Below are 23009 nucleotides of genomic sequence, written 5' to 3'. Positions count from 1 at the left end.
CTTAAGTACTATGACTTGAGAAGAACTGTATGTATTAAGAAGGGATAAAAAATTTAAAAAGATGAAAATCACTAGTTCCTAATACATTATAATTATTTTAGTAAAGCACAAAAAGACAGTTGTCATGTCAAATAAGACTAAACAGTGTACTTTATTATTATTATTATTGAGCAATAAGCTTTGATACATTGCTAGTCATTAAGTCTTAACGTTGAATACTATAAAAACACTAAAAAAAGTATACACGTACAAGGAAACTCTCATAGGTATTTTGTAATGGCCAATTTTTGGTATTGAAAAGTAAAAGTACATTTAACTAAATAATTTATTTTGGAAAATAAAAATTTTAAAACATAAATTAAAAGAGAAAACATATGTGAAACTGTCCTGTGTTCTGACACTCGATTACTTAACTAAATGAGATAACCTTCGGCCCTTTTTAGTACCAAACTTTTAAAAGACATTTCCAAGGAAGTAATTTTAGAAGGTCTAAAAACTTCTGGTTTTCACTTCTGGTTCCACGTTTTCTTGTCCCTTTAATTCTTATAGTTGACTAGATAGAAGACCAAAACCAAAACTGCTTTAAATTACCTAAGTAGACATTTTTAGTCGGCTAATAATTCTTTCCATATTTAGATGTGGAGGGAGAGTGTCACTGAATGGTGATATCGATGTAGCATGAAAAAGTATTTCTGTTGATTTTGTTTTTAAATAAAACAAATCAAAGCCTTTTTGTTATTCTAGCAACCAAAAGAAACTCCAAACTTAAAGGTACTAGTCCTATATCATCCTCTACCTAAAACATCTTCTTTTTGCTACATCAGGCTAATTAATCCTTATAATGATTCCATGTTGTCATTTTATCCTTTCCTAAAGGATCCTCAACTTCCTCACTAAAAAGTGAGGATAATCTGCATTTCAAGAGGTTACCATAAGGATTAAATTATTAAAATACACAAACTACTTATATGATAGCCTGACATACCAAAGGTACTTAATAAATACTAGCTGCCTACTTCTAGAAAGTTTGTATTACTAAATCACCTTTTTAAAGGTTATTAAAGATATTTTGAATCACTTATTGAGAAGGCTGTGTGCATTTTATGCTTCACTCCCATTAAGATCGTCATTTTTTTCCTCCAAGGAAGAATGTGGGGAGCCAGAGAAAGCAGGAGACAAAAATTAAAACAAAACTAACACAAGATGTTGTTGCCTTTACTTTCATCCTTTTTTTAAAATATAAACTTCACATTTTAATCTCTCTTATTGTCTATTTTTCCAAGAAGTACATTTCTTAGTCTGCTTGTTTTTAAGAAGTCTGAAACTAAGCAGATATCCTATGGTAAAAATACACCTAAAAGTAGATTATCTTGGTTGCTGAACATTTTACAGCATAAGGCCTCATCTCTTAAAAAAGACTTTGAAGATTACTATCTACTAAGATTAGTATACTAAGCATATTCTCAGTTATGAATTATTTCACAACACTTCAAGGTTTCACTTGTTTCATTTTATAAACAAACATTCTTCCTCATTCTTTACCCTCAATCCCGCAATTTTTTATCCTGTAGAATCCACTGATGACTAAACCCTTCACATGCCCGTTCACTTCTCAACACCCCTTCTCCACCCCAACACCCACCCCCACACATCCCCCCAGGAGATGCCTGGCATTGTTTGCCGGAGTTGGAAACAATACATTTCCCTCACTGGTTAATTTACATCAGATGCAGCCAGACCTGGGAAGCAAGCAACGCACTGGTCTTTTTCCCCTTTCTTCTCCGGTTCCCCAATCCTTCTTTTTAATTTAAATTACTATTTTTAATTTTAAAACTTCCGGATGTTTTATTACCTTGGCAGCTTTACATTTTCTCTGGATTGACTAAAAAAGGTAAGTTTAAACAGTTTTTGTCAGGTTAATGTATTGTCTTTTCTTTTTTTACCCATGTGTCTGACAACCAGAATCCATAGTGTTAAAACTGCGATGATGGTATTGCATTTTTACCAGGCTAACTCATGTTCGGCACAATTTCACTGTGTTTTGTAACCTAAATATACAAAAACAAAAATGTTACTGTATGTACAGTAAAATTGTTCTCTAATCATCTTTATTAGCAGCCACACATGTACTTCTTAAGGTTCTAGTAAAAGGACAGCATGCTTGCTTTTGCTGTTTTCATTATTTCTTTTTTAGAAAATAATACAATATTATACATGCAGATAAGTCATTTTTTCCTGACTATATATAAAAGTATTAAAATTTTTAATTTTTAAAATCCAATACAAAAAATATTATAAAGCCTAAAATGCCAGTTTTTCTTTGAAAAACTCCTAGGTAGGAGTTACTGTCTCCTAGTCAGCAAAGTATTTTTTTTTTAATTTTCAGATACCTGAAAAAATTAAGTATCTTTAACAAAATTTATGAGCAAAGACATCTCAGAGAATGAAATCCTAACTTTCCAACCAACAGATTTCAATGAATTAAATATTTTATCTAAAAGCAAGTAAGTTAAACATGGTCCATCCACACAGTTTAAAAGGCATGCAGCCTCCCCAACATTATGCAAATGAAACAATTAAGAATCACATTTCAAATTTTAAAACTTTCACCTCTGATACTCCAAAAGTATGAGTACACGGTTTTAACTTTCAACATTTACTTTCTGCACTACTTTCTCTTCTTATCCTAGGCTCCCCCTACACCCCCAACACATACATAAAGTAGAACATTTAAGCCAGTGGTATTTTGTACATTGCCCCTCCTCCTCCACTTGGACAGTCTTGCCTTTTATATCTATGTGGAGGTTCCCATGGCAACACTCACTTACACCAATACTATTTCCAACTGAAATGAGAGAAGCCAAAATGTAAATGCTTCATTACTAAATTAGACACACCCTAAAACGAGTAAGGATTTTTTCCTATTATTTTTTAATAAGAAGGTAGATTTCTGTAATTTTAGCAAAAAATGGTCATTTAATATTATAGAAATAACTAGAAAAAGTTGTAGGCAATTATACATATGCATATTATTACATAAGATTTGCATGTGTTTACTCTGGTTACATAAAACTGACATGCTAAGCCAGGAGGCTTACTCACTTACAATTATGAATAGTAAGTGTAATTTTCATTAATCCAGTCTACTGTATCAAATTTAACTTTTTAAACATGTTGGCCACATAGTTCACAATAAACTTGGTGAGAAATTCTAACAAAACTAGCCAAGAAGCAATTCATGGACAGCAGGAGGCAATTCCAGAACACAGGCACAATCTATAAAGAGAAACCACTACAGCTTTTTGATGTTAAATAAGTAGAAATATCAGCATACAACAAAGCCAAGAAGCAGACTGCTATATCAAGTTTTAAAGTAAAATATTTAGGGTCAAATGTCATGAGTACCTTTGTCTAGACTACTTTCAAACATGAAATTTTCATAATTTTAAAACAAAGTTCTCTCTTTGTAATGATAAAGTTGTACACATTTAGTTTTAATACAACCCATATTCCAACCAAGTTATTCAAAATACAGGGAAGGGAAAGGTTTTGTGTGTGTGTGTGTTTAAAAGCAGGAACATCAAGGTGGGAGGTCAAACATTTACTTTGAAAACATATACATTTCTTAAAACAGGTTGTGCCCACTAAGAAGTCTCAGAGAAGAGGCAAGAGTATAAAATGAGTAACATTTCATAAAGCTTTCTGATAAATGATCAAAGCTAAGCATTAAACATCTCTCTTCATGGTGAATATATTTTTTAAAAGGATGAAAATAGAATGTACAGTGAACTTTATTCTGACAACATATTGTAGCACCTGGATAGGTTGTATTAAATCATTTAATGGTGTCTGTATAGTTTATTAACATATATATGGGTTCATAAAAGTAGAACATTCATACGTATTTTAATGAAGAAAAATCTTACTTTAATAAAATGTATAGTGAGTTTTTTGTTTGTCTGTTTTTTTTGCTTTTACATTATCACTTTCTTAAAATGAGCTGATTCAAAAGACTATAAAGACTCTCTCAAAACCAGTACAGGAAACTGCAAGAATTTACTTTTCCAAAAACAGCTTTTAAGACAAGAACGTGAATTGCCTAATGAATCTCATAGTTAGGCTTGTGAAAAGGACCAACTTGCACCTTTCAGAGTCTTTCCCTCTTTTTAAAAATTCCCATACAGTGAGACCCACTGACACTTTTAATAAGGGTTTAATAAGGGCTGGGGCGGTGTGAGTGTCTGTGTTGGGGTGGGGGAGGTCATTTGCCATATTTGGGTTTTCTGCAACATTTGTGAGGGCTTTTATAGGCAGGATCCTCTCCTGAGTGTTTAGACAAGTAAAACAAACAAAATAACCAACTGTTAAATGTTCATTTTACTGAAAAGGAAAAAGGCAATCCTCTGCAAATGTTTCAACATTTTAACTTACTTTCATTTCAGTATTAACTACCTAAAAGCAAACATGTGCAGAGTTCAGAAATCTTTTCAGTTCTTTGGAGACATTTAATCAACTTGGTATTAGATATATTTTTAAAACAACTTCAAATGCAAAATCTAGAAAAAGTATTATGACCTCCCTTCCTTGAACAAAAAGAGAATGCATTTTAAAATCCTCTCTTAATATCACAAGCAGGTTTGGATGTAATGCCACCTGGTGGCACAGAAAAGCTCTCAAGTAAGCTTAGGTTTATAGAAACTGAGCTGTGGTATGAAATACCAATCATCCCTCTTGACCACTCTACTCCTTCCAAACAAGTTATTCATCCTGGTCTAACAATAAATGACAATTTTTATTTAAAAACTTAAAAAGAATTTAAGCATTTAACTGCATGTGACATTGCTCAATGTTTAAATGCCATAAAAGAAGCAAAATTTCTATTTAGGTATCAAGAATCTAAATTGTACCAAAGCTTAATTTTTAAAACAAAATATGTTTAAAAATTGGTGGGGTAGGGATGGAATAACTGAGCTGCTTTGTAAAATTACACTGTATAATTAATTCCATGGTAAGAATGTTTTTATGGTGTGTTTTGGTGACCTTTTATTACCATCAAGTTCACAATGCTGGTGGGCTGCCTTTTAATCCCTCCGCAGACAAAGGCCCTAAATAAACACAGATCCCTTCCTGGGAAAAAGTCCACTCTGGTTAAATGGTAAGGAAATGAGTAAATCATTAGTAATCTTTAAAGCCAAAGCTATAAACTCAAGTTACCTTAAGCTGAAATGAAAGCGTCCTGCGTGAGTCTCAAAAGTTCTGTCACAGATAGAAATCTCCAGCTCTTGACTCCAGACTAGGCGCCAGCTGATAAACAAACAATTTAAGTCAAGAGCTGGAGAATTCCCAGCTTTTTCATTTAATGGCTTTAGCCAAGAGTATTTATTGCCTCCAGTTTTATTCTCACTTAGCTCTAAGAGGAAATTTAAACTCATCATTATCTTAAAGCCCCATATGGGTAGCAGTCAGCTCACCTGACTGAGCTCTTCTTACTCTACCAGTTTGATTCTCTACTAGAAATGATGTAATAATGTAAACTAATTAACTATAGTTTTAGGTTGACTTTTTAACAAGCTAAATAAATTTTGTTCAATATAGTTTATATACCCGCTTGGGGTAGTTAACAATTCCAAAAAGTTTAGCTTTATAGTTTTACTCCAAACTACCAGCTAAAATGGAAAAGGACAATGTAATCTCTCTTACTCCTCCAACATGCTCCAGCCCTGCCTCCCTCCCCATTCCCTCTCATACCCTGCCTTGTCCATTAGCCCTTGAAAAGTATGTAAAATAACCTTTCTGCATCAAATGCAGACTATTCCTATTAACTTCAAAATCTCCAGTGTTACTCAGTCTATTTCCTAGTACAGTAGTGTGCAAGATTTAAGATGTAAATGCCCAATCATGAAAAGCTGTTGATTTTATACGAGTACTAATAAGAATATAAAAATACAGCCCGACTGACCATCAAATATTTTTCTTTTTAAATGTTTGCTGTTAAAGATTACAGATCTCAAAGTCAAAATTGTTACTGCTTTTATTCCTTTCTTGAAATTATCATTTAGAAAAAAATCTCTACTCAGGATTTTATGTCAAAATAATTATTTTAACTATCTGAATGTTTGTAGATATTTGACAATTACCACAAATCAACTCTCCTCCTTCCTCTAGTTGCTTATCTAATGAAAAAATGCTGCAAGAAAACTTTTATAGCCTACAGTAAAGGGTTAATAAAATACGGCACTAAGCAAAGAAAAATTCTTTCCCTCCCACTTCTTAATTTTCAGAAAGTTTTACAAACCAGTCTTGGCTGGAAAATCCAATTAACTATTTCAGTGTCTGCCAAAACTATTTTCTATTCTTTTAATATATGTACACAGTACATTAAAAATGTTGGCCACTTGAAAACAAGTATTACCCTCACACATAAGAATTAGAGGAAATGAATATAATTAATGATAAGACTATTTGTATGCCTAGCCTCATATTAAATTTCATGAAAAAAAAAAGCCTCCCTGAGAATAATGTTATAATGGGTAATTTCTGATAACCACGATTAACAGTAAATAAATGCAATAAAAAAAGATGCCAGGTACAATTCCTAAAATTCTTAATACTCTTCTAAAAGAGTCCACATCTCTTACATCGCTGGAGACAATCTGAGTGAAATACAAAACAAAAACAAAACCCTTCTATTATCAGGTCGAGTTACAATCATGTCAAAGCAGACGAGGGAAGTTAAGTCTGCTGCCATACCTTCACTGGCCAAGATGAAAGATGACTACTATGAAATGTGCATGTGAATTTCAACTTTTCACAATTAAAACACCCAAAGGAATGCAAAACAAAATAGAATCACATGGCAAATAAATGAAGAAGGAAGGATTTAAACTTGGTGTACTTTTCATCTGCTAACATTATTAAACTGTAAGAAAATTAGACATCTAGAAAACTGCAAATAAGTCTAATAAGGGTTCAATAGTGATGACAAAGCTCTTATCAAACTCTTATTTTCATTTCCTCTTCCCATTTCACCCCCGATGCTATCCAGTGGTCATAAGCAAAACAAGAGAAAAGACAGATTTCATAAGGTATACTGGAACTAATTTCACAATGTTTAGGAATCAATAGATGTTACTGAAAAAAAGATTATATAAGTAATAGCTTCAGGAGAATTATTTGCTCCTTTCCATTTCACCTTTATATAAACAGCACTAGGCAGTACTGAACTTTGTGACCAGACCCAAGTGTGTCTGTTCTGACTTAACATCCTTAATGGCAATTAAAATACATTAAAAATACCCTGGGATTACTTCAGGCAGGCCCCCTGCCTTATCCATGCACTTTTCAGCATAACCATGTGAAGAGAACACAGTGTCCCTCCACCACAGGACAGAGACTGGCAAGAGCAATCCTAGTAATGGTTACTTGACTGGAAATTGCAATGCAATTAAAATCTGGCCTGCAGATTTGTTGGAGATGAAGGGATTGCAAAATGCTAGAAAATAAAGTCTTAGAAATAAATTAGGTTGTTCTCAACAAAAATAATTATTACTAACAATAAATGACAGCAATAACACAAACACTGTGTGAAGTTGATCACCTTGCCTTTTTAGCCCATTCTTCTACTATTTTCTTGGGAGACAATTAAAGCTGCCTCAACTATTTTATCTTGGGCAGTGAGTCAGCAGTCTTCTTTCAATGTGTTAAGAACTCATTAACACCTTATATAGGGGCTCTAGTCCCTGACAACTATTGTAAGGGAGTCAGGCAAGCAAAAGAATGCAAAAAGTTTTTATGGGCACCCCTTCTTTGGGACTAATTTCAAAGAAATCCCTGGAATTTATTTACCAAACATTTCTGAACTACTTGTGCAAACTGGAGAAAATCTAAGGCAGAAGGTATCTTCCAGAGACAAAAAGGATACTAAACAGATTCAGGGTAATATGTATAATTGCACGTAAATCTATATATGGCTAACATAGTTAAGCCATTTCTGGTGTATTGGTACTAATGAATCTCTTATCATTTCTAAGGAAATGGATTTGTCCAACCAACAAAGTTAAAGAAAATTTTATATTTGAGTTACTAAATTTCAATTCCAACCAACTGGGCCAAAGAGAGGCTTATTTTATTTAGTATTTTTCAAGATAGAATAATTCCAATCTCTCATACGTCAATGCCACAAAGTACCTTTAAATTTTATAATAAATAGTTGAAGTTGATAATTTTAAAAGAACTAAAAATCACCATAACAGTACATTTCTTTAAAGGAAAGAACCCACGAAAATGAATTATCTTAATCATGTTAAACCAACTTATTTCCAAACATTAAAAAAATAAAATCTTATTGAAGACTAAATTATAAGAATAAACACCACACACAGTACTACTGTGTAATCAAATAGCTTGTGAGAGCATCAAAAAAAACCCTACTGTGATAACTCTTCGTCCTCCCAAGGCAAATTCAGTTATATGAAATTTAGTAAAAGAATTTGCTTTTGGACAGAAATAGCAACATTACAGCCCAAAGCCAAGTAAAATTGCCAAGTTATAAACCTTTCCAAGAAAATGTTTTAATGGAAATGCCAACAGACCCTTAACTGTAATGGCATTAGGTGCCAAAATATAAATAAGTTTTGCTTTTGTGATCCCTTTATCACAAATTACATACAGATCTAGTGGAAAAAGTAGGCTCAGTGAACAGTAAAGGCCAAGACCGAACATTCGATTTTAAAAACATTAATGGAGGCTATATGAGACTTTCATTGAAGAATTTAGCAAGCAAGCCTAGTGCTCTAAGAGAAACTCCTTAATAGGTTTTGTGCTTACTACTGCATATTTTAAGAATACCTCAAACAAATTACTAAAACTTAACCCAGCCAAATAGAGTATAAAATTTGGTTTCTGGTAGGGAACAGTTATACAAACACATACACACAAGTTCAATTACTTAATTCTGACTTAATCCCTAACTGGAGCAATAATACAGTTTAGCAAATCAGTGAGGCTTGCCAGCAAGGAAAGCCTTAGGCTAACCACAAGTGCCACTTCAGAGTCACATCAATTCAAGGTGTCTGTGCAAATCTACAGACATATCTGGCAATCGGTAAGTTTATTTTTCAATTACTCAAGCACAGTTAAGTGCTGTAATTATGCCCTTGGAGCAGATTGAACAATATTTGGTCATTAGTCACAAACAATAGTTTTAATTTGTTCTATGTCTAGCACTCATTACACAAGAGAGCTGATCAAACTGGAACTCTGGTAGCAGACCTACTCCACACTAAAAAAATATCCATATATATAAAATGGTGTAACTAAACAACACCTGACATTAGAGAAGGATTATAACTTTCATAGAGGTGTGATTTACACAGACTGATAAACAGATTAAGGCCTCATACTTTTGAGGCCAGTGTCATGGGCTAATTTACATAAAGCCCAGTTAGCTTTACTCTGATAACCACAAATTGTTAAACAAAGGCATGGTATTAGACATATGGCAAGTCAATTTACAGGTGATTCAATTTAACTAAGTGAAACTACCTGCTAAGTCCTTGTGATACAAAGATAAATGTCCCACAAACATATTAAGTTTGTTCATGCCTCAGAGCCCTTACAGAGCAGCTTCCTCAACTGAAATACTCTTCCCTGGACCTGCATACTCAGACCCCTACTTAAACATCACTTCCCCAGAGAAGACATCCAGTCCTCTCCATGTAAAAGGGCCCTGCCCCTTAGTCTCTGTCTCCCTGTTTACTTTTTTTCCTACATAGCACTCATCATTGAAATTATTTTTGTTTATTCTCTCAATTCCTACTAAACCATAAGTTCCATGAGGCAAAGTCTGAATATCTTTGAACCCTAACTCTAGTGCTGGAACATACCGAGCACATAGGAAGTACTCAAAAAATATTTTTTGTATGAAATGAAGAATGAAGCATGTCCCTTGCAATCAAGGTGCTGTATAATCAGTAAACAGTATATAATCTTGTATAAACTATATAAATGCAATAATTTTATATGTAAGACATTTCATTGGAGAAAAAAATGAAGACCTTCATTTTTAGTTACTTTTTCTCTCTAAAATTCCAGGTTCTCCCTCATGTCCAAGTGAACTTCTTTTAACACAACTAAAAAATGAAACTAAAGGTGACAAGAGAATTTTATAAACAAATCAATTTCCTTCCTCCCTTGTTTAAAGAATATTTACTAAAGAATTATCTAATCAAAGTTCTATTGGTTCCCGTCAGATGTACCAGGAATCACCTAGGAGGTTGCTAGTTGATCTAACATTAATTTTCCATTTCCAAATACCTTCTGTTGCCCCAGAATCTGCTGTCTACAAATATGCTTATCTCTTTTAATAACCACAAAGGTGGATATAAGATAAAAGTCAAAATAACTATGAATAGCCACCCCAGATGGGACAAAAGACAGTGTTTCTCTACAATGCCTAGCATGTTGCTCTGACCGAACTGCTTATGAGGAGTTCCCCTTCTGGTTGGTATGAATCGGGAATACTATGATACTGTGTTATTTTGCATTTTGTAACTATTTGCAAATCATTTTATTAGTGTGTTTTGCTAAATTCGTCCTCTCTAAGTTATTCTGAATATTATCTACTTCTTTTATCCTGACCCCACCACTTTGATCATGATCACACTTCCCAATGGCATCTAACATTACAATATGACATTTTGAACACATGAAGTGCTTACTATCTAACTGATGTTGGAATGTAGAGGTAGTTAAACTTGAGAGAGAGGTCAATAATCTGGAGATCAATAAGTTGAACAGTTTGATAAATAACTTCAGGAAGGCTCAAAATAGTTAACATTATCTTTAATTTAAAAAATAGAAGATTCTTGATTCAATCAACTGTAACTTATTAAATGCCCACCAGGAGATAAGCACTGCAGATAGAAAGTTGAAAATGACATGGTATCTGTCCTCTCTGGAGCCTGGTAGTAGAAGAAACAGGCACAAACATAAGCATAACACAGTGGTCCTTGCAACAACATGGATATCGTACTCTGGCAACACAGAAGAGCATGGAAAATAGCCTTATCATTGCTATATAAGACCCTCTCATCCCTCTGCTATCGAGGATAATCCTATTCAATTTCAAGTCCTTACACCTCAAAACAGATCTTGTCTCAGTCAAACTCAAACATGATAGGGATATGTCAAGATATCACTCTAGCCCATCAATAGATGAATGGATAAAGATGTGGGACATACACACAATGGAAAAGTATGCAGCCATAAAAAGAAAAGAAATCCTCTCATTTGCCTCAACATGGATGGTTCTAGAGGGTATTATGCTTGGTGAAATAAGCCAGGTGGAGAAAGAAAAATATAGTATGATTTCACTTATTCGTGGAATATAAAAAAAAGCAAAACAAGTAACAAAATAGTAGTAGACTTAGACACTGAGAAGTGACTAGTGGTTACCAGAGGGGAGGAGTTGGGGTGGGATAAAAGGGCACAATAATTCACAATCACAGTATAAGTTGATCATGGGGACTGCTGAATCACTGTGATATACATTTGAAACCAACATAAGATTGTATATTAATGATACTTTAATAAAAAAAGAAAAAGATATCACTCTACTTTCCCTTTTTCTGGGTATTTATTTGATGAAACAGCACCAGTCAGGTGGATCCCAAACAGGAAGGACCCAAAAACCTTTGGTTCTATCCCAACCCACCCCCAGAACAAAAAGTCTCCTGATGTCAGTTAATAAACCTCCCAGGGTGAAGTTAACATAGGATTGATCTGAACTCTCTGGGAATCTCCAGATTTGAGAATGATGGCTTTTCAACCATTTCTTTGCAAATGACTCACAAAGAGATGCTAGGCCTCCTCCAGATTAGAAGCCAGCCTCTGAGCTGCAGAAAAGAAGAGAGGTGTCCCCTCACCCTCCAAGGTTTCTCTACATGGCAGTACCTGTCAACCAGCAACACAGAAGAGAGAGGATGAGCCACTTGGGTGGATAAAATTGTTAGAAATGGAGCTAACAGCAGACAACTACTATGAAAAAGAGAAGGGGCCACCACAGGGTGGGACTGAAGGCAAGAAGGCCTGGCAAAGTGTAGGAAGAACCTTAGGTTTAGCTGGGAGAGTAGTTCTATATCTGCTATCAAGCTAGAGAACCCTGGGCAAGGCACTTAACCTCCCTGGAACTCAATTTGTCATCTAAGAAATAACAGAGTCAAATCAAATTATTACTAAGATCCCTTCTAATAATAAAACTCAGTTCTAAGAGCAAAAAAAAAAAAAACACTTAAAAGCTAGACATTTAACATCAGTAGACCCTGAGAACACTATAACAACATTCATTAAAATTTTACCAACTTATTTTTCCAGAGCTTACTAAATAGGGTTATCTTGTATCAGCTCACCAGGGTAGCTACTTAGGTAACATTTAGTCATTTGTAATCAGAAATATAAAGACATAAGTCAGGGACCTATTAACAGCAAACAACTATTTTATGGACTGGCTTAATAATAAATCTTCATTTTAAAAATGGCAGTCTGCTACAGTAAGTAACAAACATTTCTATATAACTATGGAAATATCAACTACACTGGCTCTATCAGTTATCCATTGCTACATAACGCTCACCCCAAAACATTTTGACTTTATTTGCTCACAATTCTGTGGGTGAGTAATTTAGACTATCCTAGCTTGGCAGCTCATTTGCTGGTCAGGCCGGAGGTCACTAATTTAGCTGTGTTCTTCTGGGAGCTGGACTCAGAATGGATGGTCAAGAGAGCCTCACTGGCATGCTTGGTGGTCAGCACCTGTCTCTGGCAAGTCAGTCCAGGCTTCTCTATGCGGCACTGGAAGAATTCCCAGCAGCAGAAGAGGGTAAGACAGTAAGACAGTGTACAAAGTGCTTTTGAAGTCTACCCTTGTGTAACATTTGCTAACATACCACTGGTCAAAACACAGGCAATGTAGGCAGTGCATACACAGTATAGATTCAGAGATGTAAGTCATTAAGAGTCATTACTGTAACAGTATACCACATTAGCTCTCAGCTAATTTTAGCCACATAACTGAAAGGACAGCCTTTCATTTAGGAACCATTTTCCTCTTATAATAAATTAGAACTTTACATAAAATAGTATTTGCTAATACACTGGAATATGAATCACGTCCAGTCTTAAGTCTTGAACAAATGATTGGTTTCTACAGTCTAGCCCTTCCAGTCTTCAACTAGAAACTACTTCAACTCTGCCACTGACTTATCTTGAGAGAAATTACTTAGTATCTCTGGATGTTACGCTCATCCCTGCTAAAATAGGAATATCACCACTTTCTTGTCATGTCTGTATCACATGGTTGTTTTCCCAACTGAACTCAAACCAAGTTTTCAAACATTTACTGAAAACCAACTACATTCCAGGCACAGAAACTAAAAGAAGACACACATCCACAATGTATAAGAATGTGAGTAATATTTTAAAAACTGGAAATAACCCAAACATATATAAAGCATGATATATTTATTAAGATTACCACAGAGAAGTTAAAATTAATTAACTACATGTAGCAATGTAACAACCATGTAATAAAATACATTTTATGCCCTGCACACAGGCATTAGCCCAGGGGGTAAGTAGATGCTGACATCAAGTCAGTCTGGTTTGTCAAACCACAAACCCTGAAGCAGGGCCACGTCTGTCCAGACAAAGGAGAATCTTTTCTCTTTAAAAAGGTGCCTTCTGCTTATCCAAGGGACTGCTTTAGGAGAGAGGAAATGACTCTTGCTACTCCTCACAAAGGCACTGAATAGGCCAGTGGCTCTACCAACATCATGCAGCAACTCGGGAAGACAACATGAGGAAAAAGAGCAGGTCACAGAACACAAACTCATTTCCATTCCACTGCTTCAGTGTTCCCAATTGTGTTCAGTACACTACTGTTTAGAGAGAAAAACATGGGCTTAACTGTAAGAAAAGCATGGGAATGAGTCACAAAAATTCAGGACACAGATTTCCTCTAATCAGGAAGAAAAGAAAACAGGATCAGGAGGAGCACACAAGAATGTCAAAGGTAACAGTAATTAAGGCTCTATCTCTTAAACTGGAGGGTGGATACACATGGGCTCAATGTATACTTATATTGTATACCTTTATATGTGTGTGTATATATATATGTCTATGTATATATATAAAATTTCATACATATTTATGTATTTTATATAAACTATATATATGTATATATACACATATATATACATAGATATGTATGTGTGTATATATACATACATACATAGTTTCATAAAGAAACAACTGAGGAAAGAAGACTTAATACCTGCATACAAAAAGCTTAAACTCTATCAGAGGAAGAGAATCAGTGCCTATAAATACAATGTAATATGGGTTTTAATAAAGGCATGTACAGTTTGACAGCTTCAAATGGAAACACCAAATCAGGTGAAGCATGACAAAGTACTTTATAAAGTAACATCTATACTATAAAGTGATAACTATACAAGTATAAAACAGTTATTTACACTGGTTTGAAGATAACTAACAGTGTAGGCATCATTTGCTTTTGATTTTTAAAAAAGTCATATAGAACGTAAATAAAATTGCTTTATTTATAATAAGGATGATGTATAGATGAGCTGCTATAGGGTGGGTCCAATAAATATCAAAGTAACATCATGGACTGATAAAATGATAAATAATTATTCTTTTCATTTTACCTACCACTATAATACTTAGCAGGAAGTAGAGGCAAAGACTGAAGAAACCACTTGCTCAAAAACTGATACAATTTTAAACTCAACTGAGTTAAAAAACTCTTAAAATGTTAATGATAGAATAAGAGGTATAACATGTTTCCATTTTATTTTTAGAATACTACTGTACTTGTAATACCCTATATAAATACATGTACATGTTTTTTTAAATCTAAGATAAAGAAAAGATGAGAGGTGGGGAGAAAGAGATAAAATGGGGGAAAATTTTTAATGTTTTATTCAAATTGTCTCAAATATTCTGTATTTTAAGATTGATAAATACAAAATCTCTCTAAAATTGTGGGCCCTTCTTAGGTGTCTAAGCCATGCTTTTTCCCAGTCACTTTTTCTTAATTCTATTTAGTTAAAATATAATGATTCCTAAACCAGGCTATTTAACTTACAGAAAGTTTCCTCTATTTTGTTTTAACATTGAGAATACAAATATAAACTTCCATTATATATATACTAGCCAATCTCATCTCATAATGAGTATGTGTCAACCAATAAATTTCCACAAACCATCTCTACACAAAGTTTTCAATGTATAATATAGTTCAGATTCAGGTATATTCACTATTACAAATCAACATTTTAGCATCCTAAAACTACAAACCAGAGTTTAAAAATAGCTTAATAAGAACGAGAGTAATTTCAAGGTTTTAGCACAATGACAATTTTTTAAAAGTTAAATAATGTTTACAAATCAACTGGTATTCCTCATTACTAAATAATTTCAGATTACACTCCTGAAGCAAAAAGTCAACCAACAGCAAGATCAGATGTCCTATATCAATTTTCACATTCAATTACAGAGCCACTCAAAGAAAGAATCGTTCAATTTAATTCCATTCTATTAAAAAACCATACCACCACCAAACTTAAAATTGCTTATTAGTATCTTACGATCAAAGTGCCTACACATCACTGTAAATTTTTACACCCAAATCCTACTTAACCAATTCAATGTAACAATTAGAGGGGTTAACAATTATTTATACTTTTACATTCAAAAATTGTTTGGGATATAAGATACCTTTACAATAAGACCATTAAGTTCTTTATGAAAAAAAAAACTGATTTAAATTATTATATTTTGTAATTTTTTAAATTCCAAAGCCCACACTCAAGTTTAATGTAATTGGAAAAAATTACATTGGAAAAAAATTGTTATTCCACTGTCTTCTACTATACTGCTATAATTACATATGCAGCATGTATATATGTATGCATATTCATATGTGTATGTGTGTGTGTGTGTATATGGTATTTGATTACACCATAATCTTGAAAACTTTGGATATTATGACAATATTTAACATAATAATAAGCTTTTAGAATTTTATTAGTGCGTCTCTTTGTCCTGAGTTGATATGATTTTGAAGTATACTAATGTGGTGAAATACATTTATAGGTTTTCTAATATTAAGCCATCTGTCCATATATGAGAATATGAGATAAACCAAACTTGGTTGTAGGGTATGATCTCTTTAATACATGGTAGGATTTAGTTTGCTAATATACTTCTTCAAAATTTTTACTTCTATATTCATGACTGATATAGACTTACAATGTTTCTAATACTCTTTCCCTCTGGTTTAAATATCAGACTTAAACAGGTCTTATAGAATGAGTTGGGAAGCACTTCCTCTTTTCAATTATCTAGAAAAATTCATACAAAATTGAAATGACCTGTTCCTTGCAATTTTGGTAACATGTAAAATCGTTTAGGCCTAATGTTTCCCTTGAGAAATGATTTTTTCTTTTTCACCACTTCTTTAACTTCTTTAATAATTACAAGATTATTGAAGCAAACTATTTTTTCAATCTGTTCTGAAAAGTTAAGATTTTCTAGAAATTGATCTATCCCTACCCACAGCAATTTGGACCAAAAATTTACAACTCTTTAAAACTGACATTCTTTTATTGGAATTTAGAATGAGCAATGAAATTGAAATTTAGAATGAGCAATGTATTTTGAGAGTATTAAATCAGGTTTTTAAAATATTTTTAATGAGAGAATGAGAATCCTATAACAGGTCTAAAAATAACTGGATAACTGGATATATAATGAGTATCAAAAAACTGTCACTGATACTTTGGACAAACAGAAATACGTGTGCATATATTTCAGTGATCACTTACCACCAGAAACAGGGGCATCCATGAAAACTGCTCCCATTTTCTCAACTTCTTTGGCCAATTCTTTTGAAACTGCAGGATCAATAGTACTGGAATCTATTAATAGTGAGCCTTTCTTCACTTTTCTACATAAATAAATAAAAAAATATTTTTGTTAAAACTATGGGTTTATGGTTTTAAAAATACAGTTTCAACTCCGAATAAACATTTCATGCAACTACCCACAGAATCAGAATCAGCTAACAGCTGCCAGATATCAAGCAGGTCTGTGTAGTATTAAAAACATTATTAGAACTGTTTAAGAATCTCAAATTAATTTTCAGATAAATTGTAGTTCAAAACAAATCCAAACTCTTTCAAACCAAAATAATCTAATAAATGACAGGTATCCCCCACTTTTGAAAGTTTGCTTTATACCACTTTCCTTTTAAGAAAGGCCTATATTAGTACCTGTTTTTGCTAACTGAAAGAAATTCAAAGAGGATTTTCACTTCTGCAAAAAAAATTGAAAAGTGAAAGTATCATTCAGCATTTATTTTGCAGTGGGCCGTTATAGAGGTGGTGAGCAGTCCAGCAGTCAGAGCAGTGCTGCTCAGCACCTTCCCCTGGTACCTACACTCAGCATCTCAGCACTGAGTTGCTAAAGCTTTGAACTATGTAAGCATCTGTGCTTTCTCTCAATATGTGGTGTGCATCCGTTAAAAAGATATCTCATACCTAGGTATCAGAAAAGCCAAAGAGTAGTTATATTTTGGGTCTTGGAATGCTTAGAAGTTTTTCCATATAAATTAATGGTAACTGCTTTGCTTTATGCCATTTTGCCTTACAAAAGCTTTCACAGGAATGCTCTACATTTGGATAGGGGGAGAAGGCTGTACATGGATATATTCTGGTTTCAGGTGAAATACACACTAACCATAGTATATAGGTAAGCTAAGATGTAAGCGATTAAAACACCTAGTAATTTTAAAAGGGCTATTTGGTAGGATTTAAATTTTAGTTTGTAAAGTAACTGGGTCTCTTTAAAAAGTAATTTATTTGTCTTTAACAAACCATATTGCAAATTTCACATATCCATGTCATTTCCACTATGTAAAATAAACATAAATGTGAACTTTAGCCATTTTCTTTAGGATGGCATATTCTTTAATAACTATACCTTTTTAAATACAAAATAAAATACCAAACAGGCAGAAATGAAAATAAAGGAATGGACCTGCAAATCTCAGTCTTGTTTTTCTTTATGGTAAATTTGTATACATACACCTGCAAAGGGAGGAAGCATTCTTTTTTATGTCATATTTTATATCAATTTATTTAAATGGCACTCTATAGTAAGACATTTTTGTACTATAAGTCAGACTGTTTACCTACACAGTTCCCTTATAATCTGTAATTTATACATATCTTCACTGGCTGGGAAACTCCAACCTAAATTATATTTTATTTAAAGGGCCATGGCTAACCTTTCAATCAAACTTCCTAAAGTTCTTACTATAAATAAAACTAACCCAGAAGACATTTAGTCATAATTATGATTGGAAAATAATAATTATGATTGGAAAATATGATTGAAAAAATAAAAATATCAAAGGGGAAATAGAAAATCACTGTTAAAAACTACAAAGAAGAGAAATATTTTTATAGAAAAAATACCACACCAAATGCTTTAAACCATTTTAGACATATGAATTGATCTGGTCCAAATACAATGACTGGTTATATTCCACAAAAAAGAAATATCACATTCTATTATAGATCACCTCAGTATGCAGAATTTCACTTTATGTAACCTAAAAAGTAAGAATTAAGTTTACTATCTTCTGTAATATTAATATTTTTAAGATCTTAAATCTTTAAGCAAATGGGAATTCATCTTCAAGTTATATAACAAATTAGTTAGAGGAATGTAAGTACAACATAGAGAAAATGATGAGTAATACTTTGATATCTTGGCATGGTAACTGGGGGTAACTACACTTCTGTGGTGAGCAATTAGTGATGTATTATAATTATCAAGTTACTATGTTGTACATCTGAAACCAATATAATATTGTATACCAATTACATTCCAATTTTTAAAAATTACACATGCACTGGGTATGTGGAAATGATTCTGACCCAGAAGAAAAAAAAGAATCACCCATGAGAATTAAATTACAGTTCAATACGAAGCCAAACTCCTTCAAGGCACTCCCTAGATGAAACTGCTCTGGTAGCCGGCCACGATATTCCTTAGTAAGTGACATTAATAAATGTAGGATTTTGTCTCCACACAAGTTTTTACTAACTTTTCCTTGAGAGGTAAAGTAAGGCCATAAGTAGAACAAACTAGGTAATGAGATAGCTAGGTTGCTTCAGGACCACACACACTGTGGGCCTGAGGGCTCCATCCAAAATGAGTGTCTTTCAACTTTCCCTGAAATCTAAATATTTATCTTATCAGTTTTCTGCCTAATAGCCAATTATCAAGCCCAAGTTTGTTAGTTTTCCAAACCATTTCAATTTCCAAAAACCTCAAATTTCATGTACTACAGCTTCATAAAATTAAACCCTGTCTTTTAGCCCCTCATGCATCCACAGGGCCTACCAGTTTGTTCTAGCTCTTTGCTGAAATTCAAAAACAAAACAAGTTAGGTACAGGAACCAGTAAGACCAAAAAACTAAATTGGGAATTCAACCACTGTCATCCTAACATAACCATAACCACAAAGGTTTGGCTACAGGCAGCAATTAACTGAAAGGTTTTCAAAGCCAGGGAAGCTAGGCACTGGCTAGGAAACTCTGACCTAAATTACTTTTTACTTAAAGAGCTACTGTTAACCTTTAATTCCAACTTTTTAAGTTCTTATTACAGATGTACTAACCCAGAGGACATACAATAACTTTTTATTATATAATAAAATGTTAAAAAATGGTGTTCTTTCCAATGTTTGGCTTTATTTTTCATAGAAACCTTTTCCTGAATTCTATAAACCATAAGAAAATTATGCTTGTAACATCTGTACAGTTTAAAATGCAAGCTTTAAACCTCTCTTAACTACGTTACCAATGAAAGTGTACATTTAATGCAAGAGTTAAAGGAAAGAAACTGAAGCAAAAAAAAATGTATTCCCCAAAGTCACATAGTTGACTTCAGTGAAAAAATACACCCTTTACGAGTGAGAAACCACACCATTTACTTTTAAGAAATAAGAAAATAGTATAGAACAGTTTAACAAACATAACTGTAATAACCTAACAGTTTTAACAAATGTGAAATTCATGAACTGTCATAACAAGAAAACATCCACGATTGAGAAATACATACTTTAGAATTCCATTTGCTCCAGAATAAGCTTCTATTGCATTGATACTGGTAGGCAACATTGTAATGATTCTGTCAGCTTTTTCAGCTACATCTGCTGGGGAAGATACTACCTTTAAAAAAAAGTGTGAAGGCACATTATTTAAGTTAAAATGTAATCAGTTTCTAGAGAGCAAGCAGGATCCACTTTTTACCCATGCCAGTAACAGTGACAGTGAATAAAAACTAATCTTTGTTTCCAAAAGACATACACTAAAAGCTTACTGCCTAAAGTAGACAGACCAATCCTTACACACATACAGATACAGTTTCTATGGAATTGAATCTAGTGTTTATTTTTTAAAAGTGTGAAGTGAGTTGAGGGGGAAAGGGCAAAACCCAGCAGTCCTGGGAAGAGGACTACTTCTCATGGATTCCTCCAAGTTAGATTCTTAAACAGCATACTTCTTGGTAGATGCTCTGACTAAGAAAAACATTCTAGTACAACAGGGCTGACAGCCGAATTACAGGATTCCCCAGTGATGTGACGGCCAGAAAATCCCCTAATAAATGCTCAAGCCCAATCATCACCATCCTCCAGGCTCTATTTTTAAGAAAAAGAAAAGGCCTGTTTCAGAAGAGAAAAGGTCAGGACAAGGACATGAGCACTTACTGTTCATATGAGCGGCACCATAAAGACTGAGTGTGTGACCTACCAGGACTCACGTGGAAACTCAATATACAAGAAAGACATACGCAAAGGCATCAAGGTTTCAACCCTCATTTCTGCTTTAATAATGACTATTCACATACTGTAAAGGACAGTTGCTATGTCCATCCCGTGTATGTGTGTGTGCATGCACGGGTGTATACACCCACATTCACATTCCCCAACCCGCTGCTCTCTCTCATATACACTGTGATATGCCTAGCCAGTCAGTCATCAACCAAAGAGGTCAAAAGAGAGCAGGAATTCACTAGTCCCTGATGCAAACAAACTTTCCTCTAACAGAAAGAATTTATCACTGTCATTGTCACAAAAGTCCCTCTAACGCCTTTTCCTTCTTTAAAAAAAAACACAAAGGACTATCAGAAAGATAACTGAAGATCTCCAAAGACTACTTTAAATGTGTATTAGAAACTGACATATTCTACTAGGAAATGAAGAGACATGTAAGCATCTTAGGAATTGGAATGTCTCTGCTTTTCATGTGGTAGAAGTATATGTAACATTTTCTTTTTGCCCTTTTTTTTCCTGTTTGATTTTTTTTAACTGATATATAGTAGTTGATACACAATCTTTTTGTCTTTGATGTGCAGTTGATGAAAGTGAAAGAGAAAGTCAAACAGTGTGTAATCTATTATGAGCTAGAAGTAATTACGTTTCAATTTTCTGAGACTATCAGCTTCCAAATCAAATTCTAGATAAATACAGTTTTAACATAATTTTATAAGTCATACTTTAAAGTTTCAGATAACTAAGTCCTAGTACCTCATGTATTAACATTAAATGGTAATATAAGACATCTCAGACCCTAAAACAAAGATACTCTTTTTCACTGTTTTGTTCTAAAGGCAATAGAACATTTTAGAGTCTACAGCGTACCACACAATGAATGTATTTTGAAATAGAAGGGAATTTGCTACAAACAATTCTGAAAAAAACTGTCTTTCATCAAATTACAAAGAAATACTTACGTTAAATGAAAACCCAAGTAAGCACTGAGATTCAAAGAGAGGGAACTACTTTCTGGCAGAGGTCAAGTTCACAAAAGAAAACATAGCTCAATAAGATAAGGAGATAAGAAAAGGAAAAGCTGTAGAAGTCACAATTCTGTACCCCTGAACAAGATCAATATGGGTTACATAGAGAGCTCCATCTGTTCATCCCTAGTAAATAAAGTAATAAACACTGCATAATGGCGGCATACCTTTTTCCTGCTGTCACAGCTCCATCTCTTTAGATCTTTCTACAGTAAGCCCGGAGGTCTAAGTCAATTTCAGACCTTTTCTTAGAAATTGAGGGTCTCTCCCATTGAAAGAAATTCAATCCCATCTAGGTAACTTCTTGAGAGATGCCCTCAGGGGCACCAACAATTAGTTCACTGATCTAAGGATACTTCATACCTCCAAGCTTCTCACATTCATGAACTGGAAGTGCCAATTCATTCAACTGCCAAGTGCATGGGGTGGCCAATCAGCCCCCTGCATCCCTAGCATCTGCTTCTTGGGATGCTTGGGTTGCCAGAGTACTGCAAATCCCTCAATTATATAGGAAGTGGTGTCAAAGCTCACAGGTCCGGAAAAAACACACAATGATAATGATAGCTGGAATGTCACCACTGTACTTGTCCACAACTGCTCCATATCTAATGAATATATACATTTGGTACAGTAACAGTCTCTAATTTGCACTACAGAAGGCATGTTTATTAGACAGATAGAGAGACATGTGTGTCTAGCTATTCAAATCATCTTGCCTTCCATGTGATGACTTCAAGACTGAAATAATTGACTGCAAAATTTGGCCACAACTCAAGACTTGGGGTGGAAAAAAACCAACCTTGTTGCCAGTCTGACACCACAAAAGCCTTTAGGAGCCAAACTAATTAGTGTCCCTTCAATTACACTTGCTAACTGAATGAATAAGCAAAGACAGCATAGATCAGTGAAGGGAACACTAATTTGGGAAGCCAGAGACCCAGGTTTAGTTGCAGCTCAGCCACTACGTCATGTGTAATTCTGTGTAAATCACTTAACCTCTCTGGCTTCAGTTTCTGAATCTACAAAATAAGAAGAGTGATTTAGGTTACCTTTAA

The 23009-nt window shown here is 33.9% G+C and overlaps 1 protein-coding gene across 2 annotated transcripts in view; it reads right to left on the bottom strand.

Moving 5' to 3' along the window:
* The window catches only part of HIBADH (3-hydroxyisobutyrate dehydrogenase), a 119948-nt gene that overhangs the window by 68362 nt on the left and 28577 nt on the right, over positions 1 to 23009 (bottom strand). For both annotated transcript variants that reach the window (XM_017648991.3, XM_017648990.3), the window contains exons 3-4: positions 20215 to 20324; positions 16908 to 17029 (exon numbers count right to left, since the gene is read on the bottom strand). In XM_017648991.3, the coding sequence (XP_017504480.3) occupies positions 16908 to 17029; positions 20215 to 20324 (232 nt within the window). The remainder of the gene's footprint in view (positions 1 to 16907; positions 17030 to 20214; positions 20325 to 23009) is intronic.

Source organism: Manis javanica, chromosome 6 (genome assembly GCF_040802235.1).
Source record: "Manis javanica isolate MJ-LG chromosome 6, MJ_LKY, whole genome shotgun sequence".
Lineage (NCBI taxonomy): Eukaryota > Metazoa > Chordata > Mammalia > Pholidota > Manidae > Manis > Manis javanica.
Note: the sequence above shows the minus strand (reverse complement) of the source record. Positions and strands in the feature narration are given on the sequence as shown.